The following is a 25,473-nucleotide window of genomic DNA, read 5'->3' on the forward strand; positions in this document are numbered from 1 at the left end:
CAAACATTTATAAAGAAAATTCCAATAATTTTTTTTAACCTTCACCTATGAAAAACACTAATTCCCATCCGCTCAATGTTTTGTCATGCTGACATGAATTGACCAGGTGGATGAGTTCTTAAGGATCCACCCCTTTTTTTAAATTTTCTAACTGCCTGTAACTCAGGCCCTGAAGCAAGGATATGCATATTCTTGGTACCATTTGAAAAGAAACACTATGAAGTTTGTGGAAATGTGAAATGAATGTAGGAGAATATAACACAATAGATCTGGTAAAAGATGATACAAAGACAAAACCAACCATTCTTTTGTATTTTTTTGTACCATCATCTTTGAAATGCAAGAGAAAGGCCATCATATATTATTCCAGCCCAGCTGCAATTTAGATTTTTGCCACTAGATGGCAGCAGTGTATGTGCAACGTTTTAGACTGATCCAATGAACCATTGCATTTCTGTTCAAAATGTTGTATCAAGACTGCCCAAATGTGCTAAATTGCTTTACTAATAACTTTTCATGATCAAAACTGTGCACTCTCCTCAAACAATAGTTTGTTTTCTTTCACTGTAATAGCTGCTGTAAATTGGACAGTGCAGCTAGATTAACAAGAATTTAAGCTTTTTGCCAATATCAGATATGTCTATGTACTGAGAAATGTTTGTATAACTTACAACCTCATGCTAATCACATTAGCCTACGTTAGCTCAACGTCCCACAGGGGACCCACCAATCCTGAAGAAGTTTTAAACGAATTCACACATTTTAACTTTAAAATGATTACACAACTCCATTTAGATTGGGAGTAATTAGCACTGTGACAACCAACCCATGGGACAACCAACCCGTCCTCCACTAATTTACAGAAGTTAGAATAGTGATTCAAACCTTTACTTGTTTTCTTTCTGTTTTGTTTGGGATTCACAGTGACTGAAATGCAGTGTGCATTGTTAGGTTAAAATGTGGGTGAGTCAGGAAAATAATGACTGTAAAATGTCAAGAGATAAAAAATAAATGCGTCATTGTTGTTAGAGAAAGTAACGACCACCCAGTAGTATAACGCTATAGACTATTCACAATTCTGTTTCAGAGCATCGAATATGGTTATGTTGTTGTGCGGGTGCTGTTTGTTTCAATAGGACTAAATCACACGTTAGTAGTAGATCCTCAATAATATCGTCATACCGAGCATGTGTAGGCCTATCTATTCTATTGTGCTACCTATTTCTCATCATAAAGCGACAGAAATAATTCTACATAAATATCTGTTTTGGGGGAGAAACTGTTTAGAATCGATGGCTGAAATGTGATAACATGATGACACGACACATGTAAACACATTCACAGGTTGTTGTTTGCCCCAAAAAATACATGGCGATTTCCGTTGAGCAGTTACCGGTGCGCATGCAGCTGCCCACTACCAAGCTTGCAGAAGTGCCTCTCTTTTTGACAGATAGGCCTATCTATTAAAAGCTGCTGACGTCAAAAGCGACTGCCATCTTTGACTAGGGCAGAGCTGCTGCGTTCCATTGAAGAACTGAGGAGGTATCAACCACGCGCAGTGCCTTTGCAGCAATCCAGTCTACACAGAACGGGAGTGATATCGGTTAGTTGTTGAAATACGCAGACATTTCCTCCTGCTGACTGCAAGCCACCTGACCACGGTACAGGTAAGAGAACACTTTAGATTTCTCTTTTCTATTATAACGCAAATGTTTTATTTTCGGGGGTTTTCACCAAAATATTTTCAGTACAAAATGAAGTACTCGGTTTTGAATTGTGAAGCCGTTTTCGATTGAGAGCATCGGAGGATATGTTTTGATAAACCCGGCATGACGGTCAACTTGATTAATAAAGGTTTATTCGTTGCCTTTTTGTTTAATTCGCATGCCTGATTTTGAAATATATCAATTATAGGCTATGTGTATAGTTATTAGAGAAAGTCATGCCGGGGTTTGCCTCTTTCTAAATACATGAACCTTGTGCTGTGCGTGTAAATCTCCACGAGCAGTCGATTTTCTGAAATTGAAGGATGCTGTATGTGCTAATGCGTAAGGTGTGGGCGTTTTCTGCGTTTCAGCACCTTGGACAATGACAGCTGGGGCTCGGCTGCGCTGTTGTCTTTCTTGCTCGCAAACTTGCTCAGAAAATAAGCAGACGAACACGCACAATAAATTAAACAAATACACGGCTTTATTAGATATTCAAACCGTATTAGATATGACTTGTTGTGTTTTGCACCAGCATGCTTTGAAACGTGTGTATATTAAGAAGCTTTTGGGAATTTTGCGCAGAGCTGGTTTATCACTCCCGCGAGTGATGCTTAAGAGGATGGTATTTTACGACCGCTTCTCAAATGTGGGTAGGCAACAGCCCACTGCTGATGCCGCAGGGGAATCGTGAATGATAGTAAGTCTATCAAATCAAAAGTGGGGGTGATTTAGTGCAGATTTAGAGCCTAATGTGCGTTAAAAATGCAGTTGGGGAGAAACATCCCAAAGGGGTGAAAGAAGGGGTCCTCAAATGATTTAGGGAATGTCATTATAGTAAACTGCGCCAGAGTATGTCGATGGGAGGAGGGGAGGGGGGGGGGGGGGGGGGGGGGGGGGGGGACACGACCGACATTCTTCATGAATATGCCACTATATATGTACGCCCGTCCGTGCTCGCTGGCTGTAGCCTACTCAGTTTGTTGCGTCAAAATGGCCACATCCCTGCCATGCCATTTAGGTGACGAAGCATCGGTACTTACGTCTGTGTCTTCCCGGTGCTAGAGGATGGGCGGGGGCTCGAGGCGAGAAGAGCGGGGGAGGACGGTGAAACCCGCACTATGACATCCTATAGCCCCCATCCATCCACGCCATCCTATACGTATATGCACTGCACCTCGACTACATCAAACCACAGATGAGATCCTTGACTTGTCAAGCACGAAGCATGTGGTGAAATTGACACCAAATCTGTTATGATGTATGTGCATTTAAATGGTCTTCTCTCCATCATGGCTCAATGGAACGTTGGTTGATTGCTGACCAGACCTTTAAGGTTTGCGGCAAATTAGTTATGTAGGTCACGTGCTCCTTACGTGCTCTTCTTCGCAGGTCGCACCTGGAAATACTGTTTTTAGATTTCAGCACCACGTGATGTTGGACCACCGTCGCATCTCCCCATTGCTCTACCTGAGAGTTTTCAGCCTCTTGTGCCATAACATCAGAGAGAGAGACAGGGACAGAAAGAAAGAGACAGAGAGGGAGAGAGAGATAATATCAAAATGGAGAAGCTAGTAACAGGCCGTTAGATATTAAATGAAACCAGCATTGAATAGAGTGTTGAGAGGGCCCATGTTGAGCTGACAAAAAAAAGAACATGAAACGCATGCTTTCGGTTGACATGGCTGCTATAGCCTACCATATCGCATCATGCGGCTTCCATCGGTTTGACTGCAGAGCGTGGGCGGCACTATAGGGCTTTTTCCACGAGTAAATGGTGACTCACATACCATCACCCAGCGGTAGCGGTTGATTGTTTTTCGGAACAGCCTATTGTTCGTACATATAGCTGCTCTCTCTCTCTCTATGTGTGTGTCTGGTATACCGAGCTGAAATCTATAGAATCATCAACTGCCTCAGAAATCAATGGTTTTTGAAGATTTGCTGAACTGTGCATTGTGCGTATTGGTGCATGCGGCTATCCCTATTTTTTCTGAGCATATACTCTCCAGATATCAGTAAATGACTGCCGACAATTACCAAATGTCCCCCTAAAAAGCTATAATGAAATAGACATTTGGCCAAGAAGTCCGTTGGGAGTGAATCGATTTCAGAACATTGAACTAATATCACAATCTATATGATTGCAGCCTTTTGGATTAATGAATGCACCTTTTTTTACCAAACACACCAATGAATAAATGCCTTACTGTTCCTGATTGATAATGATGCTTGTCAACTGAAATGACTATGGCATTCTATTGTAATTCGACATGCATTTGTGATGTACTGTATGCCTTGAGGAAGCTGAAGAATCGTGCATTTTGCTCGATGTCAGGGGGACTGTGTGTGATGGTATCTCCATAATGAGGTCTGTATTGATGTTGAGTAATGTGCTGTTCTGACCAACGTAGACTAGTGGACGCTATTCTAGGTTCATGGCCCTGGAAAAGGACTGTAGATTAGGTTTTCAGTCAGGAAGTACTGTATTTTGCATCCCAAAGGGCACCCTATTCCATATTTAGTGCACTACTTTTGGCCTGGGCCCATAGGGCTCGCGTCAAAAGTAGTGCACTTTGTAGGGAATATGGTGCCGTTTGCAAAATATGTGTGGGGATTGACTGTATTGATATCATAATCTGGCAATTTTTGTGTAGGCTATTATCAATACAGAAACCTATAAGATCTAACACATACGTGGAAACATTAAAGTATGTTGCATGATAAGATTCAATCCAACACTATGTTTAAGCTTTTCAGAGTATGTAAATGATAAGATTCAATCCAACACTATGTTTAAGCTTTTCAGAGTATGTATATGATAAGATTCAATCCAACACTATGTTTAAGCTTTTCAGAGTATGTATATGATAAGATTCAATCCAACACTATGTTTAAGCTTTTCAGAGTATGTATAGGCTTCTATCAGGTACAGCGTATTCTGTTTCACTACGTAACAAAGGCCTACTCCAGTAGCATCAGTTTCACCAAGAGAGTTAACCTTGCCTTTGACCTGATGACAGTAGTGGAACAAGAGGAGGAGGGGAGAGGATTTGGCATCTACATTTTACCACAAGGGAGTTAGTCTCATTTTCCCTGAGACAATCAGGTAGTAAACAGTAAGACAAAATGGCTGCTGCTGTAGAGCAGAGGAAGCTATGGCGATGTCCGAAGATTGAGGACTTTGGCGCGTTCCCTCCGTCACTGCCTATGACACATGGCTGGGACACATCGATGGGAGAATCTCTCGATAGCAAGTCTGCATCAGCTCTGGGACAAAGGAGTTGTACAATTTTGGTAGAAGATGTTGTAGAATTCTTCTATACCCAAAGTAAGAGAGTCTTTATAGTGAAGATGAAACAGAGAAGCTATGATGTCACCTTGCGCTGCAGTCTTTGAGATAGTTGTATAATGTTATGTTGGCTCCAACTAATGATTCCATTTGGCTGACAGTCATATAGTTATATTTCCTGCAAATGTCAGTCACCAACATGGTTGTTGGTTTTCAATGTACTTTACTGAGCTGCATTGCACTATTCAGCTATTCAATCAATCAAATTGTGTTTATATAGCCAGAAACCTAACCCATGGACCCCCACAGAGCATGTTGCTAACAATTATTCACTGGTAATAATAGTGAGAGATGCTGGAGTGTCACTCTGCGGGCTGTTACCATCTGAGCTCTTCTTCTCTGGTGCTACTGGGGTTTTTCCCATTATCCTCTCTTCCCACCACCCACCAATCAGAAGAGGGGCTGATGTTCCTCAGAATTATGGAAAAGAGAAGATAATGGTGAATGAAAGGATTAGTGAGAGAAAGAGAGAGAGAGAAAGAGAGAGAGAAATAGAGAGATAGAGACGAGTAAGAGAGATTGTACCTTTAATCTTCTATACTGCAATGACAATGCATCAAAACATTTAATCCACTGCAGGTACAGTAGTACATCTACTAAATGTTTACTTCCGAGTAGAGATGCCCAAATGTGATTAGGGTGAGTTATCTTTGGTAAATATTGTTTGTCTTCTTGTTGTTGGACCTTCTCCAAATCATACAGCACATATATCATCAAAGCTTTTGTAAAGAATAGTTGTTGGTTTTCATAGACCTCATCAACTATCTCTGTTTTTAGAACATTACATTGGTCAGTGATGGCAAGACATATGGTGTGAGCAGGCCTGCCAGTAACAGGGTATGACGCAGACTGCAACAGTAGTAAGTCTAGTGCTGCAAGTTGCTGTGACCACAGATAGCATCTTCCCAGTCAGTTGTATGATGGAAGGATTCCTCTGTGTTGAGTTACGAGGCATATGATTGGTTGAAACCTCCCTGGTCTGGACTGAAGCACGGACATCGCCATCGAATCCCTTCTTCAGTGAACCACGTTATTAACCAAGTCATCTGGTCTCGTCAACATGAATGTGCTTGGGCCATTCACCATTACATGTCCTATAGTGAGCTCAGGTGCCTGACAATATGCTAGATACTCATTAGTATTGTGTTGACTCTGGGCTGCATTCAACACCATTACTGTATCTTATTCAGAAGCCAATGAAGCGAGTCTCTGTGGTGATATTGTTGCTCTACCTTTGTCAATCTGAGGCTGGGTAATTTATGATGCTGCAGTGCAGGCAGTGGGGGTTCTGGTAGATTATGCCCGGGTTTTTCTGGCTTGTTGTTAGACTGTCTGCCCTAAGATTGGAAGGTTGGGGGTTCAATCCCCAGGCAAGTCATATAAAAGAGAGTAAAAAATAAACAATTATGGGACCCTATGTGTTTCTGCTTGGCACTCAGCGTTAAGGAGGATTGGGGGTAAGGCCCTGTGATAGACTAGTATCCTGTCCAGGGGGTTGCTTGTACATCACACTATAGAAACAGGAGATTGGCTCCTGCTGTTGTGAGCCAAGGCTACTTACTTTATTCTGGCTTGCACATACTGTACCTAGAACTGCCTGATCAGAATTCATAGTGAATTAGTAATGACCCTCTGTCTGTATGCAATACATTGGCTTTATTGTCATATCACTGCCTGGGATTGGATCTTTCTCCTCTCTCTCTCTCTTTCTCTCTTTCTCTTTCTCTCGCCTGCACGCATGCATGCGCGTGCACACACACATTTGATTTGCCTGAGAGATTTTGATTTGATCTAATCTGTGTGTGTGTGTGTGTGTGTGTTCTTCGTATAGCCGTAATATGATAATGATGCAGATGTTGGTTCACTGAGCTAAAGCTTCATGGGAATATAGAGAATATCAATTAGGGACAATTGTAGGTAACATGCTTCAATTTCCTGCCTGGCCAATCAGCTCAATGCATATTTGTCTTGACTGGATTCACACTCATAATGAGTTATTTTTCTCTCTGTCTGAAGTCTTTTTCATAGTGGATTATGCACATCTCTCTCTTTTTCTTGCTACTAGTAACATGTACTAAATAGTAGGTTAGAACATGCTTATTACATGTATTAACACCTATTCATGTTAATATTTAACCAAATGTAAAGATAATCATGGGGGATTGGGCAGAAGAAGAAGAGGAAGAGAAGAAGAATAGCAGAGATCCTGTATGTAATTCAATGAGTGCACTAGGGAATAATACGATGTCATTCAGACATAGCTAATATTATTAGATATTGTGAGTGAGGGTCTTGTCAGAATGTGTTTCTTGGCCCGGGGGCCAACTAATTGCTTTTTAATGTCTTTGTCTTTATGACTCCTCAAATATTTAATAGCCTCTAATGCTGCCACATCTTGGCTACTGAGGCTGCTGTCGCTGGACAACTGAGAAATTACATTTTGGGGCTTATTTGACTGATTCATGGCAATTTTCCCCACATAATTCAATGTGTCCCAGATGACAGCCTATCCATTTGGAACACAGATAAATTATGTGGGGAAAATTGCCATAAATCAGTCAAATATAAGCCATGAATGTGTTCACGGAATTGGAACATCAACGTGTTTGAATGGAACCTTGTGGGGTAAGAATCTGAATAGGCTGTATTACAGTACAAACACATTCCAGAGACAAAAAATGATTACGGGGATAATGAAACAAATCAATATTGATTAAGACAAAACACTTTGATTATCTATTACCACAGCATCAGTAAACCATCTGTAATTGTATCTGCATGTTCCTTGCAGGGATGGGGATTGGGTGCTTCAATGTGCCCCTTGCCATTCAATTCCATCAAATATCACAACATTAAAAAGCTTCTGCTGCAGGTTTCGGCGTGCCTGTGCATCTCGACACAGTTTTATTGGCTCAGTCCATTAAAAACTGGAAGGTCATGCTTTTAATTCAAAACAGGCTGCGACCCGTCTCGTAGCGCTGGAACAATAAACTGAAAATGATCGACACCGACCAAACCGACCACTTATTGTGGACATTTAGCTAATATCGTTCATTATGATAAATAGGCTATACTAGAGAAATGTGAAGTTTAAAATGAAGTTTGCTAATATGGGTGATTGTTGGGACAATTGATAGCTACTACATTCAAACTAGCAGTAGTAGTTTGAAGGGTAGTATAAAAAACTGGTGGACATTGTTATAAACTATTTATCGTTATGGTGTTGATTCAGTCAATTTATCTTAAAATGTATTTTTGTCCATATCGCCCAGCTCTAGTGTCTGGTACAGTAGGTTCAGATCATATCCCAGCTCTAGTGTTTGGTACAGTAGGTTCAGATCATATCCCAGCTCTAGTGTCTGGTACAGTAGGTTCAGATCATATCCCAGCTCTAGTGTCTGGTACAGTAGGTTCAGATCATATCCTAGCTCTAGTGTTTGGTACAGTAGGTTCAGATCATATCCCAGCTCTAGTGTCTGGTACAGTAGGTTCAGATCATATCCCAGCTCTAGTGTCTGGTACAGTAGGTTCAGATCATATCCCAGCTCTAGTGTCTGGTACAGTAGGTTCAGATCATATCCCAGCTCTAGTGTTTGGTACAGTAGGTTCAGATCATATCCCAGCTCTAGTGTCTGGTACAGTAGGTTCAGATCATATCCCAGCTCTAGTGTCTGGTACAGTAGGTTCAGATCATATCCCAGCTCTAGTGTCTGGTACAGTAGGTTCCGATCATATCCCAGCTCTAGTGTCTGGTACAGTAGGTTCAGATCATATCCCAGCTCTAGTGTCTGGTACAGTAGGTTCAGATCATATCCCAGCTCTAGTGTTTGGTACAGTAGGTTCAGGTTTTCTCTATAGATCTATCGTCTCGTAACAGGTTGTCTCCTCCTGCCTCTCCCATAACCTCTCATTCCCATTCTCTCCCTTCTCTCCTCTCTCACTATTTTCCCAACCTCACCCCACCCCTCTCCTAATCCATCTCACCTATCTCACCTCTCTACCCCCTCCCACCCCTCTCCCCATCCCTCCCACCTCTCTTACCACCCCTCCCACTTTTCCCCCCTCCCACCTCTCTCCCCTCTCTCCCCCCTCCCACCTCTCTCCCCTCTCTCCCCCATCCCACCTCTCTCCTCTCTCTCCCCCATCCCACCTCTCTCCTCTCTCTCCCACCTCTCTCCCCTCTCTCCCCCATCCCACCTCTCTCCCCTCTCTCCCCCATCCCACCTCTCTCCCCTCTCTCCCCCCTCCCACCTCTCTCCCATCTCTCCCCCATCCCACCTCTCTCCTCTCTCCCCCTGTCCCACCTCTCTCCTCTCTCTCCCCCCTCCCACCTCTCTCCCCTCTCTCCCCCATCCAATCTCTCCCACCTCTCTCCCCCATCCCACCTCTCTCCCCTCTCTCCCCCATCCCACCTCTCTCCTCTCTCCCCCTGTCCCACCTCTCTTCTCTCTCCCCCTGTCCCACCTCTCTCCTCTCTCTCCCCCCTCCCACCTCTCTCCCCTCTCTCCCCCATCCCACCTCTCTCCCCTCTCTCCCCCATCCCACCTCTCTCCCCTCTCTCCCCCATCCCACCTCCCTCCCCCATCCCACCTCTCTCCCCTCACTCCCCCCTCCCACCTCTCTCCTCTCTTCGCCCGTCCATTGCCGACCTCTGCGGCGGCCGCTCTTTGTTGTGTTCGTCATATTTGTCATATTTCACAGGCCCTCCGGGGGCAGTCTGCTGTTAGTTAATGTTCCCAAGAGGAAGGGAATGAGCTAGTTTTGACCAGCCCAGCTGGTGCCTCCCTGGCCCTAACCGTAACACTACACAAGGAGACCGCAGAGGTGACTGCCACCGTCAGAGGGGAGATAGGGCTTCTGCTCTGCAGTACATGGGGAGATAGGGCTTCTGCTCTGCAGTACATGGGGAGATAGGGCTTCTGCTCTGCAGTACATGGGGAGATAGAGCTCCTGCTCTGCAGTACATGGGGAGATAGAGCTCCTGCTCTGCAGTACATGGGGAGATAGGGCTTCTGTTCTGCAGTACATGGGGAGATAGGGCTTCTGCTCTGCAGTACATGGGGATATAGAGCTCTTGCTCTGCAGTACATGGGGAGATAGGGCTTCTGCTCTGCAGTACATGGGGAGATAGTATTTGTTTTCTTTCAAGTACTTATTTGAGCATTTGATTTAGTTGCTGCTTTCTGAAGGGCCAGCAGATGGGCGAGGTTTGCACCTTTGGGACTATTCCATAGGCTCCATTGCTTCTGGCACCGCAAGCTTTAATCAAACATATTGACAGAAAACATGTGTTATCACACTACCTCAATAGTACCTCCACAATATGAGTTTTGGTTCTGACTATTTCAGGAAGAGTTGGCTGATTGATGGATGAGAAGCAGGTACACCTTTTTGTGTGTGTTTTTGTAATGGGGATTGGAGGAGGACAATCAACTGTAGAGAGGTGATGTTGAGAGGACAATCAGCTTTTTGAAACGGCCTGAGTGGTGTGAGAAGGTCATGAATGCAAACAGCAGGGTCAGCTACCCTATATCCCAGTGTAAACAGCAGGGTCAGCTACCCTATATCCCAGTGTAAACAGCAGGGTCAGTTACCCTATATCTCAGGTGTAAACAGCAGGGTCAGTTACCATACATCTCAGGGTTAACAGCAGGGTCAGTTACCTTATATCTCAGTGTTAACAGCAGGGTCAGTTACCTTATATCCCAATGTAAACAGCAGGGTCAGTTACCCTATATCCCAGTGTAAACAGCGGGGTCAGCTACCCTATATCCCAGTGTAAACAGCAGGGTCAGTTACCCTATATCCCAGTGTAAACAGCAGGGTCAGTTACCTTATATCCCAGTGTAAACAGAAGGGTCAGCTACCCTATATCCCAGTGTAAACAGCATGGTCAGTTACCCTATATCCCAGCGTAAACAGCAGGGTCAGTTACCCTATATCCCAGTGTAAACAGCAGGGTCAGTTACCTTATATCTCAGTGTAAACAGCAGGGTCAGTTACCTTCTATCCCAGTGTAAACAGCAGGGTCAGCTACCCTATATCCCAGTGTAAACAGCAGGGTCAGCTACCTTATATCCCAGTGTAAACAGCAGGGTCAGTTACCCTATATCCCAGTGTAAACAGCAGGGTCAGTTACCTTATATCCCAGTGTAAACAGCAGGGTCAGTTACCCTATATCTCAGTGTAAACAGCAGGGTCAGTTACCTTATATATCAGTGTTAACAGCAGGGTCAGTTACCCTATATCCCGGTGTAAACAGCAGGGTCAGTTACCTTATATCCCAGTGTAAACAGCAGGGTCAGTTACCTTCTATCCCAGTGTAAACAGCAGGGTCAGCTACCCTATATCCCAGTGTAAACAGCAGGGTCAGCTACCTTATATCCCAGTGTAAACAGCAGGGTCAGTTACCCTATATCTCAGTGTTAACAGCAGGGTCAGTTACCTTATATCTCAGTGTAAACAGCAGGGTCAGTTACCCTATATCTCAGTGTAAACAGCAGGGTCAGTTACCTTATATCCCAGTGTAAACAGCAGGGTCAGTTACCCTATATCCCAGTGTAAGCAGCAGGGTCAGCTACCCTATATCCCAGTGTAAACAGCAGGGTCAGTTACCCTATATCCCAGTGTAAACAGCAGGTTCAGCTACCCTATATCCCAGTGTAAACAGCAGGGTCAGTTACCCTATATCCCAGTGTAAACAGCAGGGTCAGTTACCCTATATCCCAGTGTAAACAGCAGGGTCAGTTACCCTATATCCCATTGTAAACAGCAGGGTCAGTTACCTTATATCCCAGTGTAAACAGCAGGGTCAGTTAACCTATATCCCAGTGTAAACAGCAGGGTCAGTTACCTTATATCCCAGTGTAAACAGCAGGGTCAGCTACCCTATATCCCAGTGTAAACAGCAGGGTCAGTTACCTTATATCCCAGTGTAAACAGCAGGGTCAGTTACCCTATATCCCGGTGTAAACAGCAGGGTCAGTTACCTTATATCCCAGTGTAAACAGCAGGGTCAGTTACCTTATATCCCAGTGTAAACAGCAGGGTCAGTTACCCTATATCCCAGTGTAAACAGCAGGGTCAGTTACCCTATATCCCAGTGTAAACAGCAGGGTCAGTTACCTTATATCCCAGTGTAAACAGCAGGGTCAGTTACCCTATATCCCGGTGTAAACAGCAGGGTCAGTTACCTTATATCCCAGTGTAAACAGCAGGGTCAGTTACCTTATATCCCAGTGTAAACAGCAGGGTCAGCTACTCTATATCCCAGTGTTAACAGCAGGGTCAGTTACCTTATATCCCAGTGTAAACAGCAGGGTCAGTTACCCTATATCCCGGTGTAAACAGCAGGGTCAGTTACCTTATATCCCGGTGTAAACAGCAGGGTCAGCTACCCTATATCCCAGTGTAAACAGCAGGGTCAGCTACCTTATATCCCAGTGTGAACAGCAGGGTCAGTTACCCTATATCCCAGTGTAAACAGCAGGGTCAGTTACCCTATATCCCGGGGTAACAGCAGGGTCAGTTACCTTATATCCCGGTGTAAACAGCAGGGTCAGCTACCCTATATCCCAGTGTAAACAGCAGGGTCAGCTACCTTATATCCCAGTGTAAACAGCAGGGTCAGTTACCCTATATCCCAGTGTAAACAGCAGGGTCAGTTACCCTATATCCCAGTGTAAACAGCAGGGTCAGTTACCCTATATCTCAGTGTAAACAGCAGGGTCAGCTACCCTATATCCCAGTGTAAACAGCAGGGTCAGTTACCCTATATCTCAGTGTAAACAGCAGGGTCAGCTACCCTATATCCCAGTGTAAACAGCAGGGTCAGCTACCTTAAATCCCAGTGTAAACAGCAGGGTCAGCTACCCTATATCCCAGTGTAAACAGCAGGGTCAGTTACTTTATATCCCAGTGTTAACGGGAAGAGAGATGAGAAGAGAGATGACCAGAAGAGAGATGACCCTATTTCAAAAACATCCTCACAATACGCTTCTTTAGCTTACGATGATTTAAAGAGGACTCATTCTTATTCCATGGGCTAGTATCTCACAGATTAAACATACACTACAGAGCACATATTGATGTGTAAATGGTGTTGTTGTGGTGGATACTGTGTGTGGTATTAGCTGGAGCAAAGACTGAGATTAACCAGAGGAAGAAGAGAAAATGGCAGCCGTTGCAAACAAAGGGTCACTGTGAGCATGCCAACATGCATGCACGCAAACAAACACACACACAGAGACAAAGAGCTATTCTCTGTTTAAGTGTTGGAGCAGAACAATGATTCTGTCTATTGTCAGAACAGACCATGTGTCGGTTTGTCTGTAAGGTTAGGAAATGCCAGTCTAACTGAACATTTGTTTGGTCTGGGTGCTTGAGTCAACCACATAGCTGCTGCCCACTGAATGAATGACGAAGGCAGTTAGCTTTAGCTGAAGTTTCGATCAGGGCACGGAACGCATCCCTGAGGAATTTAAAGCACCTCCTTGGAATTCTCATTCCCTCGTTCATTTTGATTTCAGACAGCACGGTAATGTGTTTGTGGTTCTGTACAAGGCAGGGTCTTTATTTGATGAATACGTGTACAGTCATTTTAAGTTTTCCAGGCGAGATCATTTGCAGGCACACGAGGGAGAGCCAGCCGACAGGGGTGGGGGTGGGGGTTGGGGTCGGGAGAGCATTCTGTAAGTACTCTGTGATTGGACAAGGCATGAAATATGGCCGCCTCATAAGATAAGGGAACGTGTGGGGAATTCGAATGAAGCCATCTCAATATTTTTCATTACTGGACCTGCAGTGATTATAGCTGCTTGACTGTAGCTCAGCCATAGCGTCTATGAAGGGTGCCTGTTATATAATACAGTATCTTTGACAGTTACGTTTTAAAATGTGGAAATTGTAAAAGTAACAGATGCATTAACTGATTAACTGCTTTTTAATATCTTATTCATTCTTTTTTTAACATCTCATTAATAAGTCTTTAGTCAACTAGAAGCGAACACAGTGTTTGTTACCTTGGGAAATGTAAGAGCTGTCATATAAAACATTTAACAACATATTGTCTGCTGCCATAATGAAATGATGCTATACTCAGCAAAGCTCAGTTAAACACTCCCTATAGTGTGTGTGTGTGTGTGTGTGTGTGTGTGTGTGTGTGTGTGTGTGTGTGTGTGTGTGTGTGTGAGAGAGAGAGAGAGAGAGAGAGAGAGAGGGAGAGGGAGAGAGAGAGAGATACAGAGAGAGATACAGAGAGAGATACAGAGAGAGAGAGAGAGAGAGAGAGTTTGTCTTAGCTTGTATCAGGACAGATAGTCAGTTAGGCCTAGCAGTGGCTTGCATGGAGCAGTGGGGGAGAATCTGATGTGTGTTAGAATCATCAATAAGAGGATGACACTGGAAAACATCTCCACAGACATGTTTTAATGATATTATGCTTCCTCTGCAGATATTTGGTGCTTCCTACGAATCCCAAATGAAACATTCACCAGCATTTTGGATTTTGAAAGGAAGAGGGAGGGAGGTGGAGGATACGGTTTGGAGAGAAATAGGGAGGTAGAGGATGAGGTTTAGAGAGAAAGAGGGAGGTATAGTATGAGGTTTGGAGAGAAAGAGAGAGGTAGAGGACAAGGTATAGCGAGAAAGAGGGAGGTAGAGGATGAGGTTTGGAGAGAAAGAGGGAGGTAGAGGATGAGGTTTGGATAGAAAGAGGAAGGTAGAGGATGAGGTTTGGAGGGAAAGAGGGAGGTAGAGGATGAGGTTTGGAGGGAAAGAGGGAGGTATAGGATGAGGTTTGGAGAGAAAGAGGGAGGTAGAGGATGAGATTTGGATAGAAAGAGGGAGGTAGAGGATGAGGTTTGGATAGAAAGAGGGAGGTAGAGGATGAGGTTTGGATAGAAAGAGGGAGGTAGAGGATGAGATTTGGAGGGAAAGAGGGAGGTAGATGGATAGATTAGATAGTGGATGGGCTTGAGGAGGGGAGGGAGGGGAAGGAGGTCGAGGAAGGTAAAGAATAAGGCAGCGTGTCTGTCTCAGAGGCAGATGTCTGGCAGCTGTCAGAGGGAAACAGAAGAGAGTAAATCATAGTAAATTAGCTGAGCCAATCAGTAAATGTGTCTGACCTTGTTAACATGACAGAAACCCATTCTCTCTCTGCTGGATCTGAGAGTAACATAAAGCTTCCTGTTTATCTGTCAGTGGAGATGGACGTGGACCGTTCAACCTCACACATTGATTGTGTTGATTCTGTGGTCCAGATTTGTAGGTTGATTGTGTAGCAGCATGTTTACCTTGGGCTCTATTCAATCCGTATCGTGTTGCAGCATGATAAAAATGTAATATTCCCATGTTGGCGGAAACTGGATTCACGGTAAACTCTGCAGATGTCGGCTCAATAGGAAATGACCTTTACATTTCTAGCATGCTATCTGTAACGCTTTACCGATTGAATAGAGTTCCTTGTGTTATCTGAATATTACCTGCTGATTCCCACTTAGATTCCCAATCTATTTGCACTGCAAATAAGTAATTCAGTTGAATAGATTTTCACATGATACCTTAGATATTGTTCTCTTGTGTTATACATATATTTGAAGTCAGAGGATTGGATTTATATAGTACTTTTTTATATAGGGTTTTTCCAAGTGCTTTCAAGCTCTCTACATAGTAACGAGGAGTGTATGTACTGTAGCATATACAGTATGTAGGCCAGGTTATGTCCTAGCTGTGTTTAAAGTCTCAACTAGTTATGACACGTCTCCAAGGGTTATCCATGTTTCTGTGACAACAACCCTAGTGGATGCTCCCTCAGCATGAATCACGTCTTCACAATGTCCAAGAGAGGTGATAAACCCTGGGCTTGTAGTTCACACTCATAATGACAACGGTCTCATCAGATCTCAATCTAAATAGATCAGAATCTAAATGGAATCTTTAGATCAGAAGCTAAATGGTTCACAGACACATATCTCTAGTCCATTGTGAAAACGTTCAATTAATAGCCGGATTAAATAATATGACTCAATAGGTTGATTGAATAATTAATTAATTGGTTTATTAAAAATCTATTAATTGATGGCATGTTTCCAGTTGCCCTCTGCACCCCTCAGTTTAGGACTGGTTGATGTGCTAGTTTCAGCGGTAAACTGCAGAGGGGATAACAGGCAGCCTTGAGGGGCTCCAGAGAGAGAATCCAGCCTGTTTGTGTTTGAGATGAAAGCCTTTCTTTCTCTGGTAACAAATGTTGATGCCCTGTTTTTCAATCTAATTTTATTTAAAAGGCACTGCTTCTGCTGCTGCCCAGTCGGTAAGAGATTTCTGTAATCCAAGATGGCCGCTGGTCATGTTTAGCAATGCAGGAGAAGGAAACGTCTAAAGAAAAGCTATGGAGGGAGGAAAGCGAACATACTGTGTGCTTTGTGTACAAAGATCCCATGGGACAAAAATTGGTTGAATCAACATTGTTTCCACGTCATTTCAACAAAACAATTAAATGTGACGACGTTGATGTTGAATCAAGGTGGAAAACTGATTGGATTAGAAAAAAGTCATCAGGGAATTTCATCTTCTTTTCACCCAACTTTCAACCTAAATCCACTGACAAGACAGTGACATTTTTTTGTTCATTTCACATTGAATTCACGTTAATTGACAACTCAACCAAATGTAAATTAAAACTAGACATTGAACTGACGTCTGTACCCAGTGGGATAGCTCTCCAGTGGTTGTAAAAAAGGTTATGAGTGATACTGTATTTTGTTAACATGATAATATGGTCACTTCTGCATGAGAATATGTATATCTGTATGTAGGAGTCATATATTACAGTATATGACCTAGTCAGTTACCAAGAGGAAGATGGCTTTATGATACTGTACTAAAGATTACTGATTACTGTAATACATCTTTAAGATTACTGTAGGAAAGATGTGGCGCTTGTTACAACCGCAGATGTCGTGAGATTCCCAAGACACATGTAGGCTCCAACTGCAAGGGGACAGAACGATCTGGAGGGCAGAATATGGAATAGAATCTGGATTGCCTTGTCACGAACGATGATACACTCTCTGACACATAATATTGTACACTACTACACATAACTTTAACGTTGGTGATTTCGATGTTGTTAGGTTACCCTTGTAAAGATGATTTATTATAGTAATCAGCGGAGCCTTACTGTGAAGGGTACATATATTCTGTGACGTGCATCCCGATACGATTGCCCCACTATTATATTTAGCAAGGTGAACAATGACTGTCGTCAATCCCTCAGTGAATGTGAGTGGGTGCTACTGAGGAGAGATCCAACCCCTGTCTGGCAGTGGAGGCTGCTGAGGGGAGGACGGCTCATAATAATGGCCGGAATGGAGTCAATGGAATGGTATCAAACACATCAAAAACATGGTTTCCGTGTGGTTGATACCATTCCATTGAGCCGTCCTCCCCTCAGTAGCCTCCACTGCTGTCTACTGTATGATTGAACCTCTAATGATTCTGGCCTACAGGGAAACACAGCACAGGCTTACAGTGTCCAGGGTTCGAGCTAGCTAACCCACAATATCCCTTCGACTTGACTCTCTAAGACTGCCATCATTCTGCAAACATCAATGACTTGCACACTTCCTTATCATTAAGTGGAACAAATGCTGTTGCAGTCACTAATCCTCTACTATACTGGGTTCTAACTGTTCCAGGGACTGCAGATGGAAAGCGACTGCCGTTCATTCGCCTGAGATCCAAGAAAATAGAGGGGGGGTAGATTCACCTTTGATGTGTAGTTAATTACTGTGGCATTGGGCAAAACACATCTCAGAAAATTACATGATGTAGCACGCTTCCTAAAAAGACACAAATATCTACACTAGCACTGAAGCAATGTATTTGGCACGCATTCTAAGTGGTATTCTAGTATGTCAATTGGAACGTAACCTTAGCTCTGGGAACATACTTGTTTAGCTTAACATGCTAAAGGCTGTCGTTTAGCTTAGCAGACTAAATAAAATGTCTAGCTTAGCGTGCTAAAATACGTTATTTAGCTTAGCATGATAACATCTGTTGTTTTGTGTCTCCTTTCCTCCGCTAGTCTTCCCCGGCCTCCCAGTAGGATCTATTCTTTCCCGTTGGAGACCAACTCCACCCCATACAGCCAGTAGCCATGGCTGAAGACTTGGACATGCGCAATGAGCTGTCGGATATGCAGCAACGCGCCGACCAGCTTGGAGATGAGGTGAGCAACACAACCCCTACCCATGCTACTGTTTACCACATCTTCAACAGATTTATAGACACGTGAGAGACACTCAAGCCTTCAGGGAGTACACAGAAAATCATCCAGAAATAGGCATATGCAACCGCTACACGTAAAACAAATATGAAAAGATGAGCTTGGAATAAAAGGTGTATGCTTTAGCTGTAGAATTGATGATAAACTCATTCCTCACTCTCCACTTGACATAAAATCTACAGATCCAGTTAAATACATCTTCCACCTCAAATGACTGTACACGTTATAGTGTCACACATTACCATAAGATGGCCCACTAGATGACCTCATCCTGACAGCAGCCAGCTCCTATAGAGAAGGGTAATGTGCTGTTGGCCTCATCGGCTGCTCGATGCCAGGGTCTGTGTGTCAGGTGGAGGGAAGGTCCAACTGCATCCAGTTTTATGTAACAGTGAAGTGTGTGTGTGTTAGTTTGTACGTGTGTGTGTGTGTGTGTTGCCAGCAACCTCCGTACTAGCCTGCAGCAGCCTAGCCCACATTTCTCCTGCCTCTCCGATGACTCACACTTTCACAGCTGAGCAGAATATTAAACACACACACACACACACACACACACACACATGCAACACAACCAGGACATAAAATGGTGGTTCCAATCACAGTTTTCTCTCTCTCTGTGTCCAATCACGTCGCTAATGCTAAACAACATCTCACCTTGAGACGTTTCTTACACAACTGCCATCTTGAAGCCGTATCTCTGAGATTCAGAGTATAGTGGTGGTCATTTGGTTTCTGATGGGTGTGGGGGAGTGGGGGAGAAGCTGACTGTAGAAGAGAGGCTGACTGTAAACGTTACAGGGTTGAGGCTCAGCCTGTGAGCCCGGGCTGTGTCTCCTCCCTCCCCCATCCCCGGGGGCTCAGCAGTGCAGTGAGCTGCCTCACAGAGCGGATCCGAGCTGCAGCCATGCAAAAGGGATAAGATATCACAGCTCCCACAGAAACCCCACAACCCCAGTACAGCCAGAGCCTCACAGCCACATGCTTAATGATCTCTATTTAGAGAAAAAATTGGAGCATGCCGCTATCGCTCGCTAGCTTGCTAGCTGGCCAACAGTAGAAGAGGTTGAAAAGGGGGTTGGGAAATTGATCCCGAGCATTCAATGTAGAGTATATGCAGTTATTTTACAACATGGTTTACAACAGTTTGAATGATACTGATAAATATAAGCACTGTTTTAATCTTATTTAAATACAAATGTATTTAAAATACAAGTTCAGTAATGCTTCCAAACCTTTTAAATGTATTGTTTGCACAGTATTGTCATGATTGTGCATAATTGTGATTTTGTGTTTTTTTGTGCCTCTAAATAAACATATGTAATATCTGAATCCCTGTAGCTACATCCGAGTTCTGTCATTTCCATGATGGTCATTGTAACAATTCACCCTACTGATACACAACATTATATTTTTATTTTAACCTTAAAGGTCCAATGCAATCATTTTTATCTCAATATCAATCATTTATGGGTAACAGTTAAGTACCTCAAGTACTTAAGTATCTTAAGTATTTCACAAACAAACAAATGTGGTGCTTCTAGAGTAGACCATATGGTGATATCTGGAGTAGACCATATGGTGATATCTAGAGTAGATCATGTGGTGATATCTAGAGTAGACCATATGGTGATATCTAGAGTAGACCATATGGTGATATCTAGACCTGAATCTCAACCTCCACTCATATTTGTCATGTCTTCTGATGCTTTCCAGTTCTCATGTTTCTTCTCTTTTCTGTCCACAGTCACTGGAGAGCACTCGTCGTATGCTACAGCTGGTGGAAGAGGTAAGAGAAAGACACCATTCATACTTACAGTGTTCACAACGCCAAGCCAGAATACAATGCCGAGCCGTGCACAGTATTGACATGGGTAAGACGTGCACTGTGTGTTCTTACATGTACAGAACCAGGATCTGCCTGGCACAGCAAATTCACTGGAGCACATTTAACTGTTAAATGTATCACTTTTACAGTGCTCGTATGAGTCCCACTAATACAGTGTTAAAATAACACTGTTGAGAGTTTTGAAATGTTATCTTGGTAAGAAGAGGGGAGATGAGAGAGAGATAGAGAGAGAGAGAGAGAGAGAGAGAGATCAGAAGAGAGACTGAGAGAGAGAGATCAGAAGAGAGAGCGAGAGAGAGAGAGAGATCAGAAGAGAGAGCGAGAGAGAGAGAGAGATCAGAAGAGAGAGAGAGGGATAGGGAGGGAGAGAACAGAGAACAGAGAGATAACAGGTCTCTGATGACAGCCTTGTGCTGCATATCTCAAGGTCATATTGATCATCAGTTCATATATCTCACCGAATTTGCACAGCACAGCACTTCCCTGTCATCACTGGAGGGAGAGAGGGAGAGAGGGAAGAGGGAGAGATGGACAGAGGGGAGAGAGGGAGAGATAGAGGGAGGGAGAGAGAGAGCAAGAGAGAGAGGGGAGAGGGGAGAGAGAGAAGGATAACAGCACCTCGGACATGACAAACAGACAAGTGTAGATGAAGATAGAGGGAGGGACTGTCTGACAAAAGAGAAAATGGAGGATAATGGAGAGAGGGAGCAAGAGACGAAGAGAGGGACAGTTAGACTGCGATGATTAATCAGATGATTTGCGATAAAAGTGTATCACCGCACAGGTCCAGAACACAGATTCTATTTGATTAAAGTGATTATCTCTCTCTGTCGTCATAATATTTAGGTGAGCAAATTCTCTTTTTCATACAAACAAAAATGGATCTGCATTTCCAAATACATAATGATAGAATCCAGGGGTATCCATCTCCATCCATACGGGTTGCATAAGGTGATAGTATCGAGCCAAGCTGAGCCAAGCTGAGGGGTTCAGTGCAGTGCACTATGGGGATCGTATTCAATTGTGCCAAGAAGACTCCCCTGGGAGTCATATTAACCAACTTGGGATTTCTCTGGGAAGTGGAATGCTAAATTACAGAATAATTTATACACTGCAGTTGTGGCTTATTGCTCCCCCTTGCCCCAAAATTTGATGCTCTCTTCCTTGTAAACTGCTGAGGAGGCAGGAATGAGAGGCATGGGGAGGCAGGGTGTCTTTTTATGCTGCCTATGCTCCACACCAGGTTCCATGTTTATTAGTCAGCCAGGAACTGTAAAAGTCTCCATGATATCAGGAGGGTTATGTTTTGTTAGCCACATTGCACACTGGTCAGAGGTCCATACTGTATCTGTATCTAAAGCTAATCGATTACTAATATGGATAGTGTTGGCTAACCTAACATAGCAGGTGTAAAAAAGATGCCTGAACAGAGTCCCACACCCGTTTTTCAGGGGAAACGGAAGTTAGCTTGAAAATACTGTATCCCTGAAAACCGACCCTGCGGAGAGTGGTTTGGGCTGGCTATTCATGTAGTTTTCTACCGACCCTGCGGAGAGTGGTTTGGGCTGGCTATTCATGTAGTTTCAGAACCCCAAGGTCTCCAAGTGCACTGTAATCCACTGCTGGGATTGGTGAAATGATCTGGCACAGATATAGAATAGCAGTGTACAGGCTGCTGTAAGAAAGGAGATGGTGCCTGCATCGTAAATAGGCGTAAAGTCTGATTTTGGCATTATTATCAGCTTTCAATCTGATGCCAAGCTTTTCATTTAGGATTTTTTTATCAATCGTCTTTGTATGTCAGATATTTACAATGTGTCATACCAAACAAAGGGTTAATGTTCCCTGGCTTATAACCTCTGAACCTGATCAATACTACCCCACTTCCTCTCACAGGAGGGTAACAGGTGACCCCACTTTCCCTCAATATCTACATTTTTAAACATAAACACCTACAACATTAAAACCCGAAGCGCTAACCATTGCAGTAAAGTCAAAGACACACAGGTTGGCCAATCCAGTTTAAAATCACACCAGAAACGCTTAGATAATGCTAATATTCTCAGGCTGTCACGATTCGGACAATGTTACTGTTTCTTGAGAGATTTTAAGTTGAGCAAATGGCAAGACCTTGGTCTAACTTTGCCTAAGGCTTGAGGTGGGTTTTATTCTGATGGTCTCCTCCTGTTTTCCAATCATGTTGCCTTGCACTCTAATCTGTATTCTATAAGGCGTCCGTACCCGCCCTTTGTGATCTGACCTCTCTTTCTCTTTATTTCCTTCCATTCGTCCCTTCCTTCTTCACCTCTCTTCGCTGTGGTGTTTGGGGATTAGAGTAAAGATGCTGGTATCAGGACCTTGGTTATGCTGGATGAGCAAGGAGGTAAGTGTCTTGGAGAAGGGAAACCCAATGGGACGACGTTCCCAGCCTTGTATCTGATGTTTAGCTATGAATAACATAACAGTGCATGTTTTGAAGTAGTTAGCTAGAACGACAGGTCCTACCGTATATTTCAACTTGAGTTATTTTCAAGTGCTTTGTACATTGAAATAGACAGATATATGGATGAAGTTACAAAAAAACTCATATGGTTATCTTTTAGACGTTAAATGTAAACAAAGAAATGTAGATATTCTTGATGTTTGAATTGTTTGCTGTGTACTTGCTCATATCCATTACATGCCAGTTCATAACTAAGGTTTTCTCCAACTACCCCTTTGAAACAGTGATTTCCTCTATTTTAATTTCTGCCCTAATGCATGCTTTATTATGAATTCCACTGCAGGTCAACAATTCCTTTGAAACCTGATGAAGAAACTAACAACTCTTTTTTTTTCCGTTTTCTAACTTTTGGTTTTGTTTGCTAACTGCTTTTTCTTGGTGTGCTAACATATTTTCTTTGGTTCGCTAACTTCATTACCTTGGTTTCACTAACTTATATATTCTTTGGTTCGCTAACTTCATTACCTTGGTTTCACTAACTTATATATTCTTTGGTTTTGCTAACATCTTTTCTTTGGATTCGTTAACAGTTTTTCATTCGCTTCGCTAACAGCTTTTCTCTGCTTTCTTACCCCAAAGACAACAAGTATACCTCAAAACATTCTCAGGCCAAACACCGCAGCAACCACCCTTATTTACTATATTTAAGTCTCCATTATACTTCTGTGCCAAAAGTTGAATTAGAGAAGCCCACTTATCCATAATTTGGGTGAATTGTTCCAGTCATGGGGTTTTATCCCTAAAAGGCCACCAACCAAACAGTAGGCCAACGTGTCAAAGGTGCAGTGATAAAACCGGTTCTGTCTCAGAGTTGGGGAAGTAAACCAAGGACCCATTTAACCACAAAATTCATTCTCATTCTTCCATGGATTTACACACTAACAATTGAACAGACTTTTGTATCATCCCTGGTTGAATGCAGTTTGTGAATGCACTGGATTATGGCATGTCATGAAAAGACGCAGCCACACAAGCTAACAGTACAAGTCAACATGTTTAACACACTGTACTCCTCTAAAGGACTACTGTGTTAGCCATATTCCTTAAAGTCTTGTTACTCTATAAAGCAGACAAAGAATGCAGACTTGATTTACACCTGATAGTGACCAATAACAAATGTTATATAGAGAAACTAATAACATGGCCTAAACCCTGGTTCAGTTGAAACTTCTCACTGGGCGCAGACATCAAATCAACATCTATTCCACGTTGGTTAAACATCATTTCATCGGAATGACGTGGAAACAACGTGGATTCAACCAGTGTGTGCGTAGTGGTTTATTGGCATTACCACTGGTTTGTTGTGCTTGGATTGACCAGAGGACATAATTGTCCTGCCGGAAGGCATTAGCCTCAATCTAGCCTTCTGATTGGCCGGTTCGACTGCTGTGATCAGATCCTAATGGGGAAAGCCCACGACTGAGGACCTTGATTACAGACTCACTGTAATCTGCTCATTCCTTATCATCCCTCCGTATCTCTATCATCCCTCCGTATCTCTATCATCCCTCCATATCTCTATCATCCCTCCGTATCTCTATCATCCCTCCATATCTTTATCATCCCTCCATATCTTTATCATCCCTCCGTATCTCTATCATCCCTCCGTATCTCTATCATCCCTCCATATCTCTATCATCCCTCCGTATCTCTATCATCCCTCCATATCTTTATCATCCCTCCATATCTTTATCATCCCTCCGTATCTCTATCATCCCTCCATATCCTTATCATCCCTCCGTATCTCTATCATCCCTCCATATCTTTATCATCCCTCCGTATCTCTATCATCCCTCCATATCTTTATCATCCCTCCATATCTTTATCATCCCTCCGTATCTCTATCATCCCTCCGTATCTCTATCATCCCTCCATATCCTTATCATCCCTCCGTATCTCTATCATCCCTCCATATCTTTATCATCCCTCCATATCTTTATCATCCCTCCGTATCTCTATCATCCCTCCATATCCTTATCATCCCTCCGTATCTCTATCATCCCTCCATATCTTTATCATCCCTCCGTATCTCTATCATCCCTCCATATCCTTATCATCCCTCCGTATCTCTATCATCCCTCCGTATCTCTATCATCCCTCCATATCCTTATCATCCCTCCGTATCTCTATCATCCCTCCATATCTTTATCATCCCTCCATATCACTATCATCCCACTATATCTTTATCATCCCTCCATATCTCTATCATCCCTCCATATCTTTATCATCCCTCCATATCTCTATCATCCCTCCATATCTCTATCATCCCTCCATATCACTATCATCCCTCCATATCTTTATCATCCCTCCATATCACTATCATCCCACTATATCTTTATCATCCCTCCATATCTCTATCATCCCTCCATATCTTTATCATCCCTCCATATCTCTATCATCTCTCTATATCTCTGTCATCCCTCCATATCTTTATCATCCCTCCATATCTTTATCATCCCTCCATATCACTATCATCCCTCCGTATCTCTATCATCCCTCCATATCTTTATCATCCCTCCATATCTTTATCATCCCTCCATATCACTATCATCCCACTATATCTTTATCATCCCTCCATATCTCTATCATCCCTCCATATCTTTATCATCCCTCCATATCTCTATCATCTCTCTATATCTCTGTCATCCCTCCATATCTTTATCATCCCTCCATATCTTTATCATCCCTCCATATCACTATCATCCCTCCATATCTTTATCATCCCTCCATATCACTATCATCCCTCCATATCTTTGTCATCCCTCCATATCTTTATCATCC

At 43.1% G+C, this 25,473-nt stretch overlaps 1 protein-coding gene across 2 annotated transcripts in view; it reads left to right on the forward strand.

The window, feature by feature from the left end:
• Window positions 1-1,425: 1,425 nt before the first annotated feature.
• Window positions 1,426-25,473, forward strand: part of LOC110522497 (synaptosomal-associated protein 25-A) — a 42,636-nt gene continuing 18,588 nt past the window's right edge. For both annotated transcript variants that reach the window (XM_090233476.1, XM_036976093.2), the window contains exons 1-4: window positions 1,426-1,667; window positions 18,143-18,286; window positions 20,088-20,129; window positions 22,524-22,572. In XM_090233476.1, the coding sequence (XP_090089602.1) occupies window positions 18,215-18,286; window positions 20,088-20,129; window positions 22,524-22,572 (163 nt within the window). In that variant the 5' untranslated portion in view covers window positions 1,426-1,667; window positions 18,143-18,214. The remainder of the gene's footprint in view (window positions 1,668-18,142; window positions 18,287-20,087; window positions 20,130-22,523; window positions 22,573-25,473) is intronic.

The sequence above is a fragment of the Oncorhynchus mykiss genome, chromosome 4 (genome assembly GCF_057628025.1).
Source record: "Oncorhynchus mykiss isolate SJ-2025 chromosome 4, ASM5762802v1, whole genome shotgun sequence".
In the NCBI taxonomy this organism is placed as follows: Eukaryota; Metazoa; Chordata; class Actinopteri; order Salmoniformes; family Salmonidae; genus Oncorhynchus; species Oncorhynchus mykiss.